The sequence below is a fragment of the Andrena cerasifolii genome, chromosome 2 (genome assembly GCF_050908995.1).
Source record: "Andrena cerasifolii isolate SP2316 chromosome 2, iyAndCera1_principal, whole genome shotgun sequence".
Classification (NCBI taxonomy): domain Eukaryota; kingdom Metazoa; phylum Arthropoda; class Insecta; order Hymenoptera; family Andrenidae; genus Andrena; species Andrena cerasifolii.
In genome coordinates, this window is record NC_135119.1 from 3,553,892 (window position 1) to 3,577,531 (window position 23,640).

Sequence of the window (23,640 nt, forward strand, 5' to 3'; positions counted from 1 at the left end):
GCATTTTGGGTGTTCTTTTTCCTTTGATCATTGTTTAAAAATTTTTAAATGTTGTATTCGGGAGGGTTCATAGAATAATTCGACGGAACAAACAACCGAATAACTATTACTGTTTCAACACAAAACATGTTCGAAGTTGAAAATTTGCAGTTTTTTTCAAAATCGAATTTCTCAAAAACTGAGGGTGATGGTGAGAGACGGTTTGCGGGTTGGTTTATATGAAACGACTATTGAATGTTGCAAGTCCAGATGGCTGTCAAACTGTGGAATCAGTGAATAGCTTGGAAATGAAATTGGTAGTGAGCGGTTGTTTAGGTAGTCTAAAATATACGGCAGATAATGCCAGTTAAAATTTTTTTCTATTTAACAAATGATGGCGAATACTTGAATGACTGATAGGTGTGATTATTTTCTTAAGGCAACTCTATAGTGCTATTGGGCATGAAACATTTTCTGTCTACTTACGAACTGTATGGTTCACTTGAAGTGGATAAAGACTTTCCACTCCATAGCTCACAGTGTTCACTTGAATCGTATATTTTTCCCCTGGCGTCATATCTGCCACTTCTGCGTCCGTTACTCGGACACTAGGCAGCTTCACCCATCTTGGGTCGTCTTCTGTTTGATATCTAATTGAAAATTCGGAGTACAACGAATCCGTCGGTGCTTCCCAGTGAACAACCACAGCGTTGTTTGATACCCTCTCAATGCTTAAATTTTTTGGTGGATGAGGCACTGAAATTATATACATATATTAACCACAGAAGAAGAAACATGATCGACAACAATGTTGTAAAGGACATGTTTCTTAAAAGTTGTAAAATTTAAATCCCCTCATTGTTTACTAACTTACAGGGTAATAATTTAAGATGCTAAATGTTAAGTTAGTAATTATAAGTGAATTTCATGAAATATTGCGCGATAATATTTTAACGATTTTTAAAGGTAGATATTTTTTTAGAAGAAAATTAAATTCTTTGGATTTGATCGCTTTTCAAGTACTTTGAATGTAGTGAGATATTTGTGCTATCATAAAATGCGAAAGCAGAATGAAAGAAAAATCGCCAATCAAGGTTTTTCTCTCGATGCACATAAGTGAACTGAAATTTAATTACTCTAGTGTTTATAATCCATGCAGATGTAAATCATTTATCTTTATTTTTTCAAAGTATATGAAACTCATTCTTACGTGTATATTAATAAAAATATATCGATATTTTACATATTTCGAAATAATTCCAAAAATTATAAGGGTTCCAAAAAAAACTCACAAATACAAAGCACTGATACAATTCTGCTGACATGTTACTTTGTGTTACTTAGTGCTGAGAACAAGGAAAGGGGCAACTATATCTCATATATTGATATAAATATAAATTTCCAACTACACTGTTCTATGTGTCGTCATTTTTATGCAATCTCTGAATTTAAAATGACCTAGGGTAAACCAATCAGTAATTGACAGCATACCAGTGAACGACCATTAGGCAAAGAAATGTCAATTATAAATTTAAAAATTATTATATGTTTATAAATGGAATTTAGTTGCACTTTTAATATCCTATATTTTTAGTTACGTGTATTAAGCAAACATTAATAAGTACAATTCTTATTAAAAGTATGCGGTCATTTACTGGGCTTTTACACGTTTTGCATTTTATAATTTTTTTTTTTGAAATTACGATAAGAATAAGTAATTATTTTTATAGAAATTTCAAGAAAAATAAATTTAAATGCAATTTCAACAGTTGTTTTGTTGTTACACATAAATATATTCAAGTATCGATCTCAAAGGTCCATAGATTCAACAATTCGGTCATTCACTGGTTGATTTACCCTAATACAGTCAAAACTATATTATAAACTATTACAAATGTAAAAATAATTATTATATCTCCAAAAGTAGACATATGAAATTGTAGATCTTCAAAAACACCACGAATTGAAAAGTAATCAAGCCTTCTGCGATATAAATCGTATGTGAGCCTCGCAGTAGCGTACATGTTGGTTCTTGGTAATTCAGTGGAGGAGAGGATTCACGCTACTTACAAACAGCTTGGAAGTAGTCATGTGGCTCGCTCCTCAAACCATGACTGATAGCGAAAACTTTAACTTCGTACGCTGCACCAGGATAAAGATCTTCCAATACAATGTGAGATTCCGTGATTAGTGTCGTCGCACTCTCGCCAGTATCATTTCTGTTGTGTATTACTTCAAATTTCTCTTGTTTCGAATTAACGTCACTTTTCCACGAGATGTTCAGCCCTATCTCAGTTGGTTTTAGATCCTCTATTATTGGACTCGAAGGGCGTGTAATTTGGTATAAAACGGTTTCGTTCGATTCCACTTTGTTGCTAATTGCTTGCACTATTATAGAATAATTTCTGCCTGGTAATAGGGCTTCCAGAGTGACCTGAAAGTAAAATATTGCTGAGTGTTATAAACTATAAGCAGCTGTAGAAGACGATATCAAATTACAGAGAATGTATGATATGTATATGGAAATATACAGTACTGGAAATATTAATTGCATCACTCGAATAAACACGTTATTACTGCTGGAAAATATTGCAATAATGTATATGACAGTGGCGTGCAAAAGTATTCGGCCACTCTTTAAAATCGCATAACTTTTTTAAAATTAATCCAAACGACTTGAATTTTTTTTTAAAAGATAGAAGGATTAGTTTGCTAAGTGGCATGATTCGTCGTTTTGAAAAAAATGCACTTGGTGGGAATAGCAAAAAAAAAATAGAAAAGGTCGTTTTTAAATTTTTTTTTATGAGCCTGTGACAAAAATTCAAAAAACCCGTTTGTAGATTTAAGTAAGTAAAAATAAGGCAAAAATTATTCTGCGATATTTAAGCGTTTATAACTCAGAGCAACGTTAACCGATTTTGATGAAATTTTAGGCACGTATATAACTTACTTAAGTTTACAAACGGGTTTTTCGAATTTTCGTTACAGGCTCATAAAAAAAAAGTTTAAAAACGACCTTTTCTATTTTTTTTTTCCTATTCCGACCAACTGATTTTTTTTCAAAACGACGAATCACGTCAGTTAGCAATCTAATCCTTCTATCTTCTCCTAAAAAAATCAAGTCGCTTGGATTAATTTTAAAAAAGTTACCCGATTTTAAAGGGTGGCCGAATACTTTTCCACGCCACTGTATCTTGCTTTAAAAATGCTCATAACATATCACTTTAAACATTAAGCATCCTTTACAAAACTGATAATATGTTTTCTCTTATATGGCAATAAAATGTTTCATGGCCTAAATGTTACTTCTCATAATAAGCATATGGTAATTCGCTTAGCGTCCTACAGGACATAATAAAAAAAAATACGTACTTTGGTCTTATCGATTGTTAATGTATTACTATCACCACCTATCGTTGTTTCCACTTCGTGATACTGCAACTTATAACTATCCTGCGTGCTGGAATTTTCGGGAAGCCACGAAACCTCAACCATCCCAGTTTTCTCATCAATGACAGCACGAAGATCACGTACTGGCAATGGTTCTGATAACACCAGTAAAAAAAAACATTATTAGCAACAGGTATTACTTTATTTTCGAATTCATTGGAAGGAGAATTGCGATTGGCCACCAAATTTATTAAAAATAAAAACCTAATCAAACACAACATTCATAAGTGCAAAACGGTGTTATCAAGGGGATCGATTTTATCAGGCACTCAAATATCCATTAACTGGATGGTCCTTTATTATTCGGTTAGTAGGATACATAGAAGATGATTACAAGGTTTTACTACTTAACTGAATTTGTTAACCAATTAACTGTTTCTCATCGATTATTCTTATGGTACGTGTATTCATATAATGCGAAACATTTTATACGTATTCTAGGTACTAATGATTAGTGACTAATCAATTAATAGATATCCAACCAAATTGTCATATACGTGGTTCACCAGTAGAGTGTACATATTGATTTGAAGCAGAACACTCTTTGCGTTTATTCGCAGCAAAACGTTGCAGATATCTCTTCATAATAAACTCGTCTGATATGGCAAGTGTTGTTATTCTGATATTAAAATGTTTATATTCGTAGGAAAATAATAAATTCTCAACAATTCATATATATTTGCAAACAATAAATTATTTTGAAAAATAAAGCATATATTAATATTTCTTTTAAAGTAAGGATGAAGTAACCTCACAAGGGGACGACACCATGTGGTGGGCACCGATTTTGATGAGCCTTGGCACGATGGATCTATGTCGAAAATAAGTAAATGGGTGTCCGAGCGTTTCTGCCAATGAGCCTTAATAACAGAGATATTTACATGGAAATTATTAAAAATTTCATAGTGGCCGTGGGGTTTTAATGGGTAAAAATCCCACGCTGCCCTGACGCCCCCGGGGGATTTCCCTCTGAAGGAGTCGGGGTGCATTTTGAAGATTTCCCCAAGTTGAAAAAAAATATATAAAAAATAATAATTTATAAAAAAAAATTTATAAATTTTTTTTTTAAGTTGGAGACATCTTCAAAATGCACCTCGACGCTTCCAGAAGGGAATCTCCCGCGGGCGCCAGGGTAGTGTGGGATTTTTACCTATTAAACCCAAAATTTTTAATAATTTACAACATCATTCCAAGGCTCATCAAAATCAGTGTCTACCACAAGGTGTCCTCCCCTTGTCAGTGGAAGATATTGTACCGATTAATTAAATTATCCTTAATTTAATTAAAATTATCTTTGATTTAAATAACAAAATCTTCGCATGGCCATTTTTCATTAGCATGCGCAAAGAGGTATCTTTAATGTACAAATGGAAAATGCATTTTTGAAACATAGTAGGGCTATAATCGAAATGACTTCCTAAAATCACCCTCACGATCAGTAAAATAATGCACGATACACCCCGGAAGTTACAAGAAAATTACTTTCCTTTCTATTCACACATATTAAGCAATGAGTTCCTTCGCGTGGTAAGAACAGAAAGAAATGCAAACTAATTACTTAAAGTAACGTCCCCGCTAGCTGGCCAGCTGGTAACTTTCCCCGAAACTGTCTTCACGACCACCTGGTACGTTTTCCCTGGTTCTAGGTCCTTGAATTCGCATTTGCTCTCGTCATCCCGATTTCTGGTGACTGGTGCGAGTCTTCTGTTACCCCCTAAAGATATTTGATACTTATCGAACTCGGACATTCCTTCGGGGGGATTCCAGAAGACTCGGAAGGAAGTCGATGTTATTGAAGACTTGTCGAAGGTAACGTTCAAGGGACGCAATGGCACCGTTCGATACTGAGCCGTTGTGGGGGTTGAAGTCTCATCCTCCGACACCGTCTGCACGGAAATATTGTAGGCTCTGCCTGTAACAAGCGAAAGCCAAACATTAAGGGGAGGTTCATATTTGTCGTGAGCAAAAAATTGAATTTCTTTTATTGTTCAATGTCATGCGATTTTATTACGAAAGAAAGCATAGTTTTAACATTATTTGAAATAAAGTTACTGCAGGTGGAATAATTTAAAAATTATATGGAACAGAGTAACAAATGTACACCGTCAAGGACCCAGGTCCTGATCACTTAAGGGTAACTACCGCGGGTTTTTAAACGTGTAAAGGGAAAACCAAATTTAAAAGATTTTTTGTTACTTCAGTAAATCTATGTTTTATCTTTAATTTGGTATTTAATAAAGTGCACGCATAATAATTATTTTATTATTTAACTTTGAAAGTGAAAAATGCTAAGGGAGCAGTTTCTGATCACCCTCACGCGTTTTACTATGAGCTATCAAATTTTGCGTATACATTTCAAAATACTTCATAATTATTTAGTAATTTGTTAGAATAAATTTGTATCATAATAAGCTTATTATTTGCTTTATTCTCCTATACTGATCAGGAATTGGGTTCTGACCAGGAACTGGGTCCTTGACGGTATTCATTGTTCACGAATATACTTATATCTGTATTACTATAGGTATATAAAACGAAGAGTAAAATTTTAATTGTTTTTAGAAGAACGAAGTTTCACTTTCTTTCGTACGACGAGATGTTTATATTATCAAGATGTACAAAGGAATTTTTTTTTAATCTTTAAGTATCATTAAATACAGGAATGAGAAATCTGTGTAAGAAAAATCTAGGAAATGCACTAATTAATTAAAATTATTTTTGTATGCCAGAATCGTTCTCAGAAAACGCGATGAACACAAATATAAAATAAGTCTCGTGTACCCATATATTCTTAAGAGTAATTTGGATTAACAACTTGTCAATGCCAAATGACGTAAGGGAAGGATTTCAATCGTGGCGATTATCATGCTTTTTAGGCTTCGGTCTAAAAACCATATAATTACATAATATAAGGGAAGTGCAGGTGTTTTCCTGTTTCTTACATGTATTCTCGTCTCAAATTTTTTAACTGACATAATAAGCACAGAGGCATATTGATTTTGTTTCAAATTGCTTTTAAATATGTTCACCCTACTGCTTCTATCATTCTAATTTTCATAATAAACAGTATTTTTATATAGTAACAATAAAATACGTAATAGAATAAAATGTTTTAATAAATCACTTACCAGGCACTAGTCCTTTGAAAGCAGCCTGCGCAGGCCCAGGAGGTTCGCCTTCCTTTTCCACATAAAGAACAGATTCTATGGCATCAGCAGGATCGGTACTAACTTTATAATGGGTGTAAATCCCAGCAGGATAAGGCGGCTGCCAAAGGACCAATAGGGTCGTTTCATTCCTAAACCATACGATAAACTTGCCAGGTGTGTTGGGTTCTGTGGAAATAAAAATGGGACTGATGCTCGTATACATATTATATGTAGCTCCTTTCCATCAATACTTAATCGACGATTATCGAGAGTAAAGAAAAATAAATTTATCTGTTGCGCGAGGGAAACACAAAAACTAAACCAATTATTATTTACCATTTCTGCTCTGTTATAGTAGGGTAGACTGGGGGCAGTTGTAACACGTTAAATATCTCAAAACATATGATAGATATTAACACAAATTTTGGATATATGATGAAAAATGACATTTGGAATGCACACATCTATGTCCTAGCAGTACAGATACTAGGGCGGAGTGGAAACTTAAATTTGAATTTTCAGTTGGCCTGGGTTTGGGATAGTTGTCTTTTGATTAATCAAACACAACTGTAAACAAATTTTGGAAAAATATTAATGTCTGCAGGTTCCTTTTTCTCCTAAAAATGATTATATAATCATACTATATAGGCGAAAAATTAAATTTCAGTTTTCAGTTGGCCTGGGTGCGGAATAGTTGTCTTTTGATTAACCAAACACAACTGTAAAAAAAAATGGAAAATATTCATTGTTGCAGGTTCCTTTTTCTCCTAAAAATGATTATATGATTGTTTAAGAGAAAAAGGAACATGCAGACATGAATATTTTCCAATTTTTTTTTTACAGTTGTGTTTGGTTAATCAAGAGACAACTAATTAAAATTTAAATTTTAAAAATGTAAAAATAAGATTCACATTGTGAATTTTTACATTCTTAAGAGAAAAAGGAACCTGCAAATATGTTTATTTTTCCAAATTTTTTTACAGTTGTGTTTGTTTCATGAAAAGACAACTATCCCGCACCCAGGCCAACTAAAAATTCAAATTTAAATTTGCAAAATGTAAAAATAAGATTCACATTGTGAATTTTTACATTCTTAAGAGAAAAAGGAACCTGCAAATATGTTTATTTTTCCAATTTTTTTTACAGTTGTGTTTGTTTCATGAAAAGACAACTATCCCGCACCCAGGCTAACTGAAAATTCAAATTTAAATTTAAAAAATGTAAAAATAAGATTCATATTGTGAATTTTTACATTTTTAAGAGAAAAAGGAACCTGCAGACATGAATATTTTCCCAAATTTTTTTCCAGTTGTGTTTGGTTAATCCGGGGGTGCACAGGGAGCCGTTTTTAGCGCCTAGCTGCAAGCAACCCGCCTGTCCCGGTGCAAAGGTTAGAATCAGTGAGGCGAACTGCAGTAGTGTATATAGCTGGGTTCAAGTCATACCAAATGCACGTACACTACCGCAGTTCGCCTCACCGATTCTAATCGCAGCAACGGGACAGGCGGGTTGCTCGCAGCTAGGCGCTAAAACCGGCTCCCTGTGCACCCCTGGGTTAATCAAAAGACAACTATCTCGCACCCAGACCAACTGAAAATTAAAATTAAAATTTTCGCCTATATAGTATCGCTCTGCCCTAATAGATACACAATAGACATTTATAGTGAAGAAAATAACTCTTCGATACCCTAAAGTAACTTTTCCTTACTGATTTAAAATGGTAATATAAATACTCCCTTTGCAAGTACGCGTTTTTTCTTTTTTTTTAATATTTAATCTAGCCATTTTTAGACTAATACTGATCGTTACTTATCACTTTTAAGTGTCTCGTCAATCAAAATTTATAATTTAAGTTCAAAAGCCTGGTCGGGGGCGATTGTAACATTGGCAGTCGGGGTTGGTTGCACCACGACAGAACCGAATAGTGATAAAGAAGATGAATAATATTGTCTTGTTTGCATGGAATCCTATAGCACAGCACAAGCAAACCAAATAAAAAATGGGTGCAATGTATTGAATGTAAGGATTGATCACATGCAGAATGCACCAACCAAAACGTTTTCTATTTCTGTCACAATTGCGATACCGCATAATTAGTTATAAATGTTACTTTTTCATTTATTACTACAATTAAAATCAATAAATATTTTAATTTTCTAAAGTTAAATTTGTGCTACTATCGACTCCATACAGTGTTACAACCGATCCGGGGTCAGGCACTGTTGTAACACTTTCTCCGCTTCTCATTTTTATGAATAACCTGAATATTACTTGACACAGAGCGAAACTGTTGTGTCTCAATAATGTCAGATAAGTAACAAACATTTTCGTGTAACAACTTCTTTTCTAATTGCGATAGCTCTTGCGTAATCGTATTCCAAAGTCAAAGTGTTACTACCGCCCCCGGTCTACCCTTACACTAAACCGAATAAAATCCAAATAAAATAACTATGAAGCATTAAGCTAAAGGGTAAGAAAATACATAGAAATTGTACACCTCAAATCACTTTTCAAGTCACATTATAATTCCAAGGGTTCCCTAAAAGTACAGAATATTCTGGGAAATCTAATTATATAATGCCAGGAAGTAATGGGATCTGTATAGAACTGAAATCACTCACTCGTCGTGAAATTCCTGCTGGTGTAAGCCACACTTTCTTTGGTGTCTAACACGGTGAAAAGTTGAAGTGAATACGTCGCCCCGGGGATCAGATCACGGAGCACATAGGGCACTGCATCCGCAGGGATGACGCTTGTTTTTGGATTTCCGGTGTCGCTGAAACTTTGCACCCTCAACCGGAAACCGGAATAATTGCCCTCGGCTGGCGGTGCCCAATAGACTATTGCAGTCTTTCCATTGCGCACCGAGACGGTTAAGTTCGAGGGTGGATCTGGTACTGTAAAATCAATTGTATTCACTCTTACTGAAATATTTGTGCGCTGGTTTCAGATAATTTCAATGGAAACAATTGAAGGGTCGGATGCAGTAGGGGACTAGCGCTCGAAAATGGGAAAAATTATTGTCCAAACGCTAAGAATGATTGGAAAATTAAATGTTGTTAAACTGAATTTTAAAAAATATAGCGTGGTCAAGCTCGTCACGACACACATTTTTTCTATTTGCAGTTTGTTTATCCAATCGTTATTATTCGAGCTAAAAATTATAAACAAAAAATTTTTCATCGTCCAAAGTCAATATTTCTTTAAACATAAATTGCGATAACTTGATTAAATATTAACGGATCGTTATGAAACTTAGAATATAATTTCAGAAAACTGTAGCGAAGCCGTAAACAGTCAACGTGAGAGCAAGACTGTCAAGCAGCGCATTATACGCGGCCGCTGACTGTTGGCGACGCGCGAGATTTATATATTTCGCCATATCTTCTACAATTATTTATTAATCAGTGTGAAAATTGGTGAAAATCTTCCTTGTATATTAAAGAAAAACTTTATCGCTGCAAGTTATGTGTACCTCAAAATTGCCTCGATACTTTTTAACGGCGAACGTTGAAAAACATGGGTTATGTCCAGTATTACTTTTTAATTAAATATTATTACATTTATTAACATAAGGGTTTTGCGCATACATTTTACGGCTTCGTTAGAGTTTTCTGAAGTTATGTTTTAAGTCTCATAAAGATCCCTTAATATTTACTCAAGTTATTGCAATTTATGTTTAAAGAAATAATTATTTTGGACGATGAAAAATTTTTGGTTTATAATTTTTAGCTCGAATAGTAATGATTCGATAAACAAACTGTAAATAGAAAAAATGTGTGTCGTGACGAGCTTTACAACACTATATTTTTTATAATTCAGTTTAACAAAATTTAATTTTCCAATCTTTCTTAGCGTTTGGACAATAATTTTTCCCATTTTCGAGCGCTAGTCCCCTTATTGCATCCGACCCTTCAATTGTAAAATGGGACCAGTGTTCGGAGGGAGTTGGCTCCATTGATGGAGGGGGAAACACCTACAGGAGTGGTGGTTATGTGTGCGTGACTGACGCAGCGCAATTCATGCACACATAACCACCGCTCCTGTAGGTGTTTCCCCCTCCATCATTGAAGCCGACTCCCTCCGAACACTGAATGGGACCACAATTCAGATAGCGTAATTCAATGAAATATATTTTATATCAACGATATTATAAATGCAGGTCAATGCCATATCGTATTTCCATAACAATTTTACGTGGGGAAATATTCCATTTTTTTAATGGATATAAAAGAGGATTCAGGGGAACAATTATTAAAGATATCTACGAAAACATTTTTTCAAAATTCTCGATTACTTTTTGCGGATGACGTCTGAGATTTTGATAAAATTGAAGTATGACATAGTCCGCGTGAAATTAGACGGGGTTTAAGTCATCATTTTGCCGAGTTCCAATTTGTTTAAAAAATATAGGCTTTCGAAGTTCGCAATTTTTGTCTATTATCACGAATATGGGGTTTACAGATGAATTTTTATCTCTATTTGGTTCTACTTTTATTTCAATCAGAAAGGATTGACCTTCCTTAAAAAATCATTTTCACAAAATGAAAATTAGTAACAAATTCTTGTTTTTCAAATATCGCTACAAAGCCGCATTTTTAAAAATCCGAACAAAACATGACCGGAGTGTTGAAAGCTTTCGCTATAAAATAAGACTTCCTCTAGGGTGGACACTTTTAAATTGACTTCGCAGCAAGCCATTAATTAAAATCTGCGGTGCGCTGCGTTTCAAGTGTACAACCGGCCTACGCACTCGGCTGCTAAGGACGGCTGACCATACTGCTCGCACCCTATATTATTGAAATTATACAAATGACATCAGCAAGTCTGGTACCCGTTTGGTTGATATAAAAAATATTTACAAAGAGTATCAGCTAAAATTGAATATTCATTTTACATAAATACAGTTAAAATAAATATTTAATTTTGACTGATACTTTTTGTATTTTTTTTTTCAGACCCATCTTTAAAATATATTTTTATTTTATATAAACACAATTAAAATAAAAATATTCTATTCTATTTGTCTACTAAAATTTTTTCCCCATTTCTTCAGTAAATTAAGCCAACTAGAAGTACATTAATCAGGGTATACACTAAAGTGAAATAGGATTGGTAATTCCAAACTTCAGCATTGATTAAATATATAAAACATGTTACACGTGTGCGGTGGTCGAATACGTTAGTGAATAACTGTAAGGGAGAGTGGGGTAATTTCGAACACCTAAGCAAAAAAGCAAACAAACCGAAAACTATGTGAAAAATGAATTTATTTATAATTTATAAACGTACTTAAACTATTCGTCTATAAAGTACTGTTACGGATTTTTGAAAAATTATAATAAAAAACAACTTTATAGTGAAAAAGCAAAACCCTTGGTGTTAGTGATTACTTGATTGCCGTGGGGTAATCACGACCAGAGTGTTAAATAGTGCAGAAGTCACATAGAAAGCGCAACTTCAATAAAAAATGTTGCTACAACCTATACCTAATGTATTTTTCAAATTCCTCTTCTTGTGCGTTAGAAAAAAATTGCAATTGGTTGGAATATCGAGAAAAATAGTAAAGGTAGTTTTTTAAACTTTTTTTTCTTAGCCTATAATGAAAATTCAAAAATCCCTTTTGTAGATTTAAGTAAGTTTCATACATGCAGAGAATTTCATAAAAATCGATTAACGTGGCTAATCGAAGGTTCGAGATTACCCCATCCGATTTGTTCGTCAATACCCCACGACGTTAAAAAATAAAAAAGAATTTATTTCAGAGGTTAGAATCGTGATTCAAGTAACGCCTTGGTCACAAAATGTTGGTAAAGAAGTGCTTTATTTCAGCTTAAAAAAAAAACAATTGTATCATTAATTCAACAGTAATTACATGCAATTGAAAATGGACAAAATATTACTTGAAATGTATGGCCAGCTATTTGGGCATCAGTATAGTATCGCAAGTTTTTCTGGTAAGTCTAATCAAGTTCTTGTGAGAAAGTGCTTTACGAATAACGTTGCTGTTTTATATTTTGTTCGGTACCCATTATAGGTGGAACTGTAACCCTAAATCTAGTTAGAGTCGATAAGAGACTAATGGGTATGCATACCTGTGATTATGGAGCCAGTCCATGTGAGCCAGTCTTGAAGTGTACCGTTACTATAATACAACCAAAATTCATATCTAGTGCCAGGAGAGCAATCCTTGAACTTGATGACATTACTTATGTCAGTGGCGTTTATGGTAGTGTTTGGTCGTGGATTACCAACAGGAGGGCTGTAATCTAAACGATAAGAGCCTCCCTGGCTCAAGTTACCTGGTATCTGGATCGCGAGATCGGCTGAATACGTGACCTGCACAAAAAATATTAACTTGGTTAATGACTTACGTTCATGACGTACATTTAGTAATGTATGTATGTATCCCCACAAAATTACCTTCTTACAAAAAGGTACAAAAAAGAGCGCCAAGTATATAATCCCATCGAAAGGAATCCCATTTAAAAACATTGTCGTAAATTTGTATTGTATTAATGTTCTATATTTAACTTTACGAAAATAATGATATACAACAATTGCGCCAATTATCACAATGGCTATTTATACAAAGGAAAAATCACAATGGTACAATGAGAAAATGTATTAAATAATATTAAGCAGATATATTTTTATACAAATAAATATTTTAATACGAATAAATATTTTATTCAAAATACTTGGCGCTGCGGTCCGAATTGGTGTTGCTAAACTGAATAAATATGTTTAAATTGCATTAATCTATTTCTCTCTTTCTTGTGCGCGCGTGTGCATATGCTACGTATGATATTAGAATTAAATATTAAATATATCTAGAATAAATCAGACTGTGTTTCCAGTATGTATATGTATATAATGCATTTTAGATTGTAAGGGAGTTATTGTAAATTATTAATACTAAGACAATTAGCGTTCCTTCGGTTTCGCAGCGCCAAGTATTTTGAATAAAATATTTATTCGTATAGCCGTGTGAAAAAGCTCTAAAGTTTGCACGTCCTGTTGCAACGCACATCCAGCTCCATTTCCCTAACACCCAGCATTCATGCATCCGATCATACCCTATACTTTACCGCGCAAAATTCAAATACAAAACTCTTTTCATTACAATCATTAATAACGATCAGAATTATATCATGTTTGGTATAATTTTCATTGCGAAAACTCCAGCAATCCATTGGTGGTATTTGTATGGGGATCTAATATTAATTATAAAAATTCCCATTTTCATTACTGAGCGGCCTATTGCTGTCCTTGTCTTTATGACTCTAGGGCAGGGGTGTCGAACTAGCGGCTCGCGAGCCGCAGCGGCTCCCTCTCCGCTTCGCCTGCTCCGTAGGGCCGTAGGAGAACGGCCCCCTCCACACCTACTTCACTCTGATAAATTTCTCCTCCGGGTACCGCACTCTCTCCCTGCCGGGTCTCGTGCAACGCCTGGAGAAAAATAAGTGGGGGAACCGGCTGACCGGGGCCCGACTCGTGCGGCTCTCGGAGTGGGGAAGTTCGACACTCCTGCTCTAGGGTCTAGGACCCCCGAAGCGCGTGGTGCGAGAGCTTCGACCCGAGAACCATTCAGTGTCATAAAAAAAGGTCGTTCCTTTCAGCTTTCGTGATTTCAGGACTCCGTCAGTCCAAATGCCCAAATATCGTAGGCAACCAAATTTTAGTTCCACTGAACGGATAGGGGTTCTACACTGACATCTGCTGACAGCCCTGACACGGACAAGCGTGCGCGGCTCCATTGTACAGCACGCAAACGATATTTTTTAACACTGATCCTCACGGCCTGGAACTGACGGGTACAGAGAGACCGTCGAATTTCACGGAACTGACAAGTGTGCGCTGCTCCATTCCAAAACAAGCAACCGATACCTTTTACGACCACGGAATTGACACGGAACGGATATGTTTGCGCAGACCTTTAGACCTCTTCAGGCGTACGTGCCTTAGCCGTAAACAAGCGGATTAAGCCGTGGGCCTTAAGGCCCTTCTTCCAACCGAAATCGCTTCAAACATAGAAAGTAACTTTCTCCAGTAACGCCACTTCTACCCTCGCAATAACCAATCCCAGTTCCTATTTCTTCACCCTCGCAATAACCAATCCCAGTTCCTATTTCCTCACCCTCGCAATACCAACCACCAATAGCATTCTCCTGTTAGTCGACGTTCTTTTCGGAACTCGCGAACGAGAGTCAGGAAGCTCTGGTACTTTGTACGGTCAAGTCGCCTCGAATACGTTGTTTAATGAAGACGTGTTTTATTTTATACAAGTTCGAATTTCTTCCTCCCCGGGTTCACGACAGTATATTTCAAAGGGTATAGCCGGATAAGCATAGTGAAAAATGCCCCGAAACCAAATTGAACTTTGTTCGCGGCAATCGATAGGATCCTCTAAGAAAACTATTTCTGCCAAGTTTCAACCCGATACCTCTACTACTAGGGTAGTTACAGGGTGAAACGTAATTTACAGTTTAAGCTCCATTACTTTTGTTCTATTGAATAGAAACTTATACAAAAAATCAGAGGCCTTCTGCCCAATGATACACGTGTCTGTGAATTTTTTCAGAATTTTCAGTGGCAAAATCGAATTTTAAAAAATTCATAAATATTCAAAATGACGTTTTCAAAGTAAAAATTTCAAATTACAACATTTATATTTTTACAGTTTTGGCGTCTTTGTATGGTCATCAATGTCTAATTTTTTCAGATTTTTCGATACGGTGGAACGCAGTCGTAAAAATCAAAAACTGATATTTCTTACCTTCCCGTACGCAAAGCTGTGGCATACTCGTACGACGAATATATTTTTATCATTGAACGGGTGTTATATGCAATTCTAAATACTTTCGCATGTTTTAAATGAGTCAATGCAATTAATCTGATAGCATTTTATCGTTGATAAGGGTGAAGTTTTTACCTAATTGCGTATATAAGTGATGTCAGTATGTAATAAGTCTCACCACGACCGTTCTTGGTAGATTATTGAATTCTCTTCCTGCAAACAATATCATATGACCATACAAAGACGCCAAAACTGTAAAAATATAAATGTTGTAATTTGAAATTTTGACTTTGAAAACTTCATTTTTAATATTTTTGAATTTTTTAAAATTCGGTTTTGCCACTGAAAATTCTGAAAAAATTCACAGACACGTGTATCAATGGGCAGAAGGCCTCTGATTTTTTGTATAAGTTTCTATTCAATAGAACAAAAGTAATGGAGCTTAAACTGTAAATTACATTTCACCCTGTAACTACCCTAGTAGTAGAGGTATCGGGTTGAAACTTGGCAGAAATAGTTTTCTTAGAGGATCCTATCGATTGCCGCGAACAAAGTTCAAATTGGTTTCGGGGCACTTTTCACTATGCTTTTCCGGCTACACCCTTTCAAGATATCAGATATTCAGAATCGTTTGCGACATCTAGGTTAATTAAAGATGCGTTCTAAATCTGGAACGACCTGTGCGCCTGCCGTGTCTCAAAAAGGGTTTTGAAACCTTCCCTCCCAGTTATTTTGGAATTCAATTATTCCTGACATAAAAAACAGAAAAGTCTCTTTAAATTCCCCGATTAACCCTGCTTTACATCTTAACAATTTTTTAAATCACTATCCTTCACTTTCTTCTGTTTCCATTCTTTTCCTTAATTTGGCGATATCTTCCTTATAGTAATACCAATGAACTAATTCGACTTTTTTTTATTTTTTATAATTAGAACGTTATTCCAATATGCAAATGCCAGAGAAAATATAAATAGGGGCATAATCACAAGAATTATAAGAAATACGATTGACTGAATAATTTTACGATTGATCTTTGCAAAATTTTGGGAAATGATTTTGAACAAATTGGAGCAGATACGTGTTATAAGATATTCTCATTATTTTGTATCCAAATGATGCAGTTGAGTTTAAAAAAATAATATTGAGACAGACCACGTGAAGTAGTGTTCTAATTGCAGTAGGAAATTCTGTTTTTTTTATAATGTTAATAGTGACACACAGTTTTATGGTTATCATAATAAATACAGCCCAAGATCACATTAACAGGGTATATAAATTCGGCAGGAACAACTGCTGGAACACAACTAACAATAAGAAGGTCTTCTACCATAAACACAAGTAAGCGAACTTTAAAACAATACGCATATTGTTTGCAAATGAGAAACCTAGAAGGAGTAGAGTGTACTGTACGTCTTACGGTACAATAGTGCCGCACATGCTGGTAATATAACAATAGTTAGGAGAACGCGTTCCCATCGTAAATAATGAAAAATTCCTTAAATGGCGTTTATTAATAATGTAACGATTCATAAACGACGGAAAGAAAATAAACACAGCAATAAACCGTAGATATCATTGAATTAGTCACGATTTATTATTCAGTGAAGCTATTTAAACAAGATCTAAAATTAAATACAGCAGAAATGTAATAAAACACAAAAACGTAGCAACATAATTATTAGTTCATAAAACTATGTTGTCGACACGAGACTTGTTATGTCACAAAGAATATTGTGGCAGTATAACATAAGCATTGTACATAAAAGTCTGTTGCAGTTTGCTTTAAATTAAAATCACCAAAAAAATTCAGATTACTAGGAATCAAAAAATCTAATTAATCTAATTAATCTTCGATATAATATTTAGGTAAACATTGAATTTGTGATAACTTCCGACACTACAAAAATTGTAGTGAGCAAGATATACTTTATCTCTAATCAAAGAGCACAGTCGTTGCAATATTTATATTAAATTTTATTTAAAGCATTACAGATTCAATGTTTACCTAAACATTATTTCGAATCTCTTTTTCTCTGCAATCTGGAACGCACTTTGTACGCAATTAAGACCAAAACTCGATGCCAACTATAAAACCCTTTTATCGTGTAAAATTGGAGTCTATTCGGAGTCCATTTGGGATCTATTTGAGGAAGGAAATAAACCCAAATGGATAAACCCCTTTTCACATAGAAAGTACCTCTAGCGCGAAAAAGTTGGGGCTTCAGATGTAAGTTATTGAGCCATCGTGTGTTCCTCGCGGACGACCCCGATTTTCTACTTGGATTATTGCCAAGCCTATGTAGTTAAGTTCATGCTAACCATTTATCGTCCGATGAAAAAAATTCTAAGCCAGCTGTGATTCAGCATTTCGTCATCGTTGATACAGAATGGTAACATTAATAAAAAAAAACGTAACTTATCACCTAGTTTTTTTTTAAACCGTTAAATGACTTCATTGGACGTGATAACCTTTGGTAAATGATGCCACGTAGAAATAAACGATGCACTTGGCGGAAGTCACATTTAACCGTCGATTCCATAATAACACTGAATCCCAAAGTGACAAACATTCTCTATCTTTCAAAATTTCTGAACATTTTGACTGCTACCGACGTATTTTCACCCGAACGGATTAGCACCATGTGCATGAGTGTGCCCGGTATTTGCAGATTTTTGAAAATGATGCCAGTAAATAATCAGAGAAATAATTAAAAATTTAGAAAAGTGTGCGTGTGCGCTGAGACAAAAGTAAGCTATGCAACTTAATTGGGGACAACAGGGTACCCTATTAGCATTTATTGTTGGCATTTTTATGGCCAACTAATACCCAACTTGGGGATACTGTGGGACTAGGGATTGCAAAATTACCGACTTTTTCAATTACCGGTAATTCGGTAAAATTTTTAATCAAAACCGGTTTACCGATAATTTGCCGGTCTTTTTTACGGTATTGAAAATATAAGAGTAAACATTACAAAAAAAAACTGTTTTTGAACTCTAATCGAGCATTATAAAAAATATATGGAAACAAAACTATTCTGAACATAAAATATAAAATGATATAACACAAAAATTTTAGGGTATTTCTCACGCTTTACCGGGAAACTGGTAAACCGGTTTACCGGTATTGCAATCCCTATGTGGGACAACCAAAAATGGTACTAGGGTAATGGCCCCAAAAGTGAAGGCATCTTTGGAAATTTATTGAAAGCAAACTACTTAATGAATCTTTTTGAAATTTTCAGGGCTCTTCATTGGATACTTAAGTTACACGAATATATTTTTTTTAAACTTATTTAAAGCAGATTTACACGCTGTAGGGTATCAATAAGTTTGCGCTCCAAAAAATTTCCGCCGATACTGGTTGAATTTTCCGACGAAATGGTTCTTCTGGAATCAAAAGACTAAACAGTTTTAGAAACTATAAGGGGGTGGCTAAGGCACGGCGGGTTCGATTTTAAAAAATTTGCAAAATGACAAATTCGCGGACCTGGGAGGAAAATTGACATTTTCTTTAGAAAATTCAACTTTTTCGTTGAAAGAAAAATAGAAGAAAACGACAGATTAAAAATCTGTCGTGCCATAGCCATCCGCGTATAGTTTCAGAAAAATTTTGGGTTGTTGATGTTAGAGCAGCCGTTTCGTCGGAAATCTGTCAAACATGTCAGCGAAATTTTTTTGCAGCGCTAAGTTACTGGTCCTGTACAACTTATAAATTTGCTTTAAATAAATTTCCAGACACCTTTTTTCGGGCAATTACCCTGTTGTCCCGCCTTAATTGTGGTTTCGTCCTTATTGGGTAGGTATATATCGAGGCCCGGCAAGTACAAAACTTTGAACGCTATTTTTCATAAAACTGTGAATAATGTTCGGGACATTCCGCGCGAAATCGGACACTTTTTGGAGTAACATTTCGGATGTGGCTGAAATTTGAATATGTTGTAGTCTTTAGGGATATATAAACATATCTCAAAGGATTTTTAACAATTTTGAAAAAATGTCGATTTTACAGCTGTTTGAAGGTAAGTGCTAACTTTTTTTCAATAAATTATAACTATGGAAGTAGTAAACGGATGGAGATGAGGTTTACGGCGATTTGTAGAAAAGACATTGAAGTTTTAAGAAAAAATTATTTCAGTTTCAGAAACAATTTTTTTAACCATTTTTGTGCAATTATTTTAAACAAATGCAGTTTTTTAACAACGGGCGCGATTTTAAAAATCTAAAAAAAAACAGAATATAGTTCTATCTTGTCCCTTGATGGACAAATTTTCAAAAATATGGCCATTTTGAAATTGGCCCTGTAAAAATTGTCGAAGTTGACACTGCGTCGCCCAGCACCGCGGTACTCGCAGCGGCCAAGCGGCTGTACCTGATATTCTTATACAGGATTCTCGAAAATGGTAAGTATTTGAAAAAAACTGAAGGAGGAAAACTCTTACTGTTTTTTATTTCCAACATAATACGGTATCTGAATTTTTGGTGTTCGCAATATTTTCCTTGAAACGAGGGTGACTTTTAGTTTTTTAAATGGAATGCTATATATTTGATTACCCAATATGAAAGCGACTGTCAAGACAAATTCAACCATATGGTACACTATGATCTTCAAGGCCACACAAGGTTAGGAATGAAAGAAAGAAACCCTGTCTACTACATAGATAGTTCAATATATTTACTTCATTCCTAACCTTGTGGCCTTGAAGGTCATAGTATACCATATGGTTGAATTTTTCTTGACAGTCGCTTTCATATTGGGTAATCGTATATATAACATTCCATTTAAAAAAAATTTAAAGTCACCCTCGTTTCAAGGAAAATATTGCAAACACCAAAAATTGAGATACCGTATTATGTTAAATATGAAAAACAGTAAAAGTTTTCCTGCTTCAGTTTTTATTCAAATACTTACCATTTTCGAGAATCCTGTATAAGAACATCAGGTATAGCCGCTTGGCCGCTGCGAGTACCGTGGTGTTTAAAAATAGTATTTCTTGAGAAATAAGAAATAAGGATTTATAAAATTTCTCGAGAAGGAACACTAGTCGGGGCATAGTGAATTTGGCAACGCTGTCATCAGTCCTATTTGAATTTTTCAGAAGCCTTTCGCGCGTTATGTCACGGCCTCGACACGGCCAGCTCTGGTACCGGTCGGAATATAGTCAGCGGACTGATGGTTGTTCGAAATGCGGTGTTGCCACATCGTTGTGTCCGGCCTGTACTACAGAGTACAGACGGCCATGATAAAGCAAATACCAAATACTCCCCCCCTCCACACACAAAAAAAAGAAAATTATTTATCACATAACGTCACGTTTATTACACATTGTAAATACAGTACCTACATATTTCAATATTCACACAGACAACTATGTTTTATTTTACAACACCCAGTACGATCAAATCGCATACAAATTTTATGCAACCTACTATACGTCAGAATGGGTATTAAACGTTTTATATCAACATCTCCTACGTCCATTATTTGGTGTACTACTTAGGTGTCTGCATCGCTAGAAGTCCATTCAGGGAATGCAATTTTTCTATCGCATTTAAATATCGTCTCACGGCAATATCACGAGTGGCGATATTTATAGCTATGAATTCTGATGGAGTACTATTGCTGGTATGTTCACGGTATGCCGGAAGCGGTGGGACAGACGTGGGAAAGAGGCGCACCGCAAATCTATAATGCCGTTACTCAGCCGTAGCACAACAGTCTGCAGCAGACAGCGAATATATTAAAAACGATATCAATTTAACCATCCTGTCTGTCAACTACACCTACGCCACGGGTCAACAGATATACATAAAGGCATCTATAGTTTTAAGTATATTAGCGAAAATTGCTGATATCAATGTATCAGCTATTAAGGAATCTATAGTTTTAAGTATATTAGTGAAAATAGCATATATACTGATATCAGTTATTTTCACTAATATTCTATCTGTTGTATATCTGTTGAACCGGTGGCGTAGGTGTAGTTGGCAGACAGGATGGGTAAATTGATATCGTTTTTAATATATAGTTTTAATCTATAATTTTAAGTATATTAGTGAAAACAGCTGATATCAATATATCAGCTATTAAGGCATCTATAGTTTTAAGAATATTAGTGAAAATAGCTGATATCAGTATATATGCTATTTTCACTAATATACTTAAAACTATATATGTCTTTATGTATATCTGTTGAACCGGTGGCGTAGGTGTAGTTGGCAGACAGGATGGGTAAATTGATATCGTTTTTAATATATAGTTTTAATCTATAGTTTTAAGTATATTAGTGAAAATAGCTGATATATTGATATATATATTGATATGCTTAAATTTAGACAGGAACGACTGCCCAGTACCCTTAAAGGGGTATAGGACTATTGAACGACTGAAATCGACGGTTTCTTGCCGCTTGGATTGCTTAGATACCAAATAATCACCATACGGGCATTTTTCACAGCTTATATGTACGCTTTTACAAGTAATGTAAAATAGAAAAAATTGTCAGAATGCTGAAAATTATTCAAGCTATTTGAAGCTAAAGATGGTCCCGCGTAGCGCGCCAAGGTGAACCAATCATCTAAAAGCAAAATGCTTTGGGGTGAGTATTTTCTACACTAATAGTTATCGTGCGAACTTTTGCTGGGCGAATTTAAACAACAATTGTAAAAATTACACACGAATCAATTTTTCCCCACATTTTTATGTGAAAAAATCGTCTTTAAACAGTTATAAAATGTTTTACAAACAACCAATGTTGATGCGGAAATTCCACGGGATAGAGAATGGAATTCTGCAGCTTCAGTTAAAATTTTAAGAGAAAATATTCATTCGTTCAAAAGTTATGATGTACACCGTGTTTGAAAATGCTGTTTCGAGATAAACGGCTTCAAAGTGTAGTTCCCTACCTACCCCAATACCGCTCTCCGAGGCCGTTACTCGATGGTGCACTCAATTACGTTCAGCGCTATAATTTTCGTAATTATTCGAATTTCTTCACGAAACATTGTTGCAAATGTTCACAAAGCATGCCACTTTCAGAATTAATGATAATAAAAAAATCGATTTTTCAAGATATCAATAGTCCCACACCCCCTTAAATGGGACGTCCGTTTCATAGCTGTGCCTCCAATACACATGCAATGCTGGACACTATATTTTACTTTCCTGTAAAGTTATTAGTGTATCATCTGATACATTGATGGCATTGCTTTAAATTATCAATTATTAGTTGATGGCGTATTGTTTCAAATTTAAGAATTAATAAAGTGACTTCAAAGCGACAAACATTATCGTAAAAAATTAATAATAAAATCATTAATGATGGCATTGCCAAATGTATTATTCCAAGATAGTTTGACGAATATCATGAAACGTTGAAAATAATTCTCATGAAATTAGAAGGTACCTATATGAGAAAATAGGTTACACGAAATTTATTATAATATATCGTTTGTAGCATTGTTAGACTGTTTCTTTGATTACTGTATTCCTTAATTTTAATATTATCTCTTTCTGTGTAGGATCTATTCTTCTCACCTAATGTTATGCTTTCGAGCTATCTCACAAAAATTCTCACAAACACAGTTCTGATTTTCAACCATAACTTTTCAAACACCAATCTGTGGTGTTATGAATGTTATCCTGCAGTATAATAGCGATCATTCGTCAGGCGGAAATTATATTCCAGCAAAAATCTACTTAGGTGACATTTTATGCAATTCACAGTAATGAAATAAAGGAATAATTTGTTCGTTATAGCAATGGCAGTGAATAAAGTCGAGTAAAATTTAAACTATTCAAATCACCACGCCACTTCAATTTTGGCAAATTACTTAATCGAGTACTCGATGGATTAAGTATTCAGCTTCACCACCTGAAAAGGTCTCCGCCTCAGTTTTCTATACCCACAAGGGGAGGGCACCATGTAGTAGACACCGATTTTTATGAGCCTTGGCACGATGGATCTATGTCGAAAATAAGTAAATATGTAAATAGGTGAAGTTGTTAAAAATTTCATAGTGGCCGTGGGGATTTTAGTGGGTAAAAATCCCACACTACCCTGGCGCCCACGGGAGATTCCCTTCTGTAGGCGTCGTGGAGGGGTGCCTTTTGAAGATGTCGTTAAAAAAAAACTTTATAAATTTTTTTATAAATTATTTTTTTTATAAATTTTTTTTAACTTGGAGAAATCTTCAAATGGCACCCCGACTCCTTCAAAGGGGAATCCCCCGGGGGCGCCAGGGTAGTGTGGGATTTTTACC

General features: G+C 34.9%; 1 protein-coding gene and 1 long non-coding RNA gene across 7 annotated transcripts in view; one reads left to right on the top strand and one right to left on the bottom strand.

The window, feature by feature from the left end:
* The window catches only part of LOC143378569 (uncharacterized), a 123,903-nt gene extending 110,640 nt beyond the window's left edge, over positions 1–13,263 (top strand). The window contains exon 2 of the long non-coding RNA XR_013088299.1: positions 13,016–13,263. This is a non-coding gene — a long non-coding RNA (uncharacterized LOC143378569). The remainder of the gene's footprint in view (positions 1–13,015) is intronic.
* Positions 1–23,640, bottom strand: part of Ptp10d (Protein tyrosine phosphatase 10D) — a 135,463-nt gene that overhangs the window by 29,958 nt on the left and 81,865 nt on the right. For 5 of the 6 annotated variants that reach the window (XM_076830233.1, XM_076830228.1, XM_076830227.1 and 2 more), the window contains 7 exons: positions 12,674–12,917; positions 9,200–9,475; positions 6,558–6,764; positions 4,988–5,341; positions 3,352–3,524; positions 2,050–2,413; positions 466–735 (listed from right to left, as the gene is read on the bottom strand). In XM_076830233.1, the coding sequence (XP_076686348.1) occupies positions 466–735; positions 2,050–2,413; positions 3,352–3,524; positions 4,988–5,341; positions 6,558–6,764; positions 9,200–9,475; positions 12,674–12,917 (1,888 nt within the window). Of the gene's footprint in view, positions 1–465; positions 736–2,049; positions 2,414–3,351; positions 3,525–4,987; positions 5,342–6,553; positions 6,765–9,199; positions 9,476–12,673; positions 12,918–23,640 lie in introns of all 6 variants that reach the window. The other variant, XM_076830230.1, reaches the window with a different exon arrangement.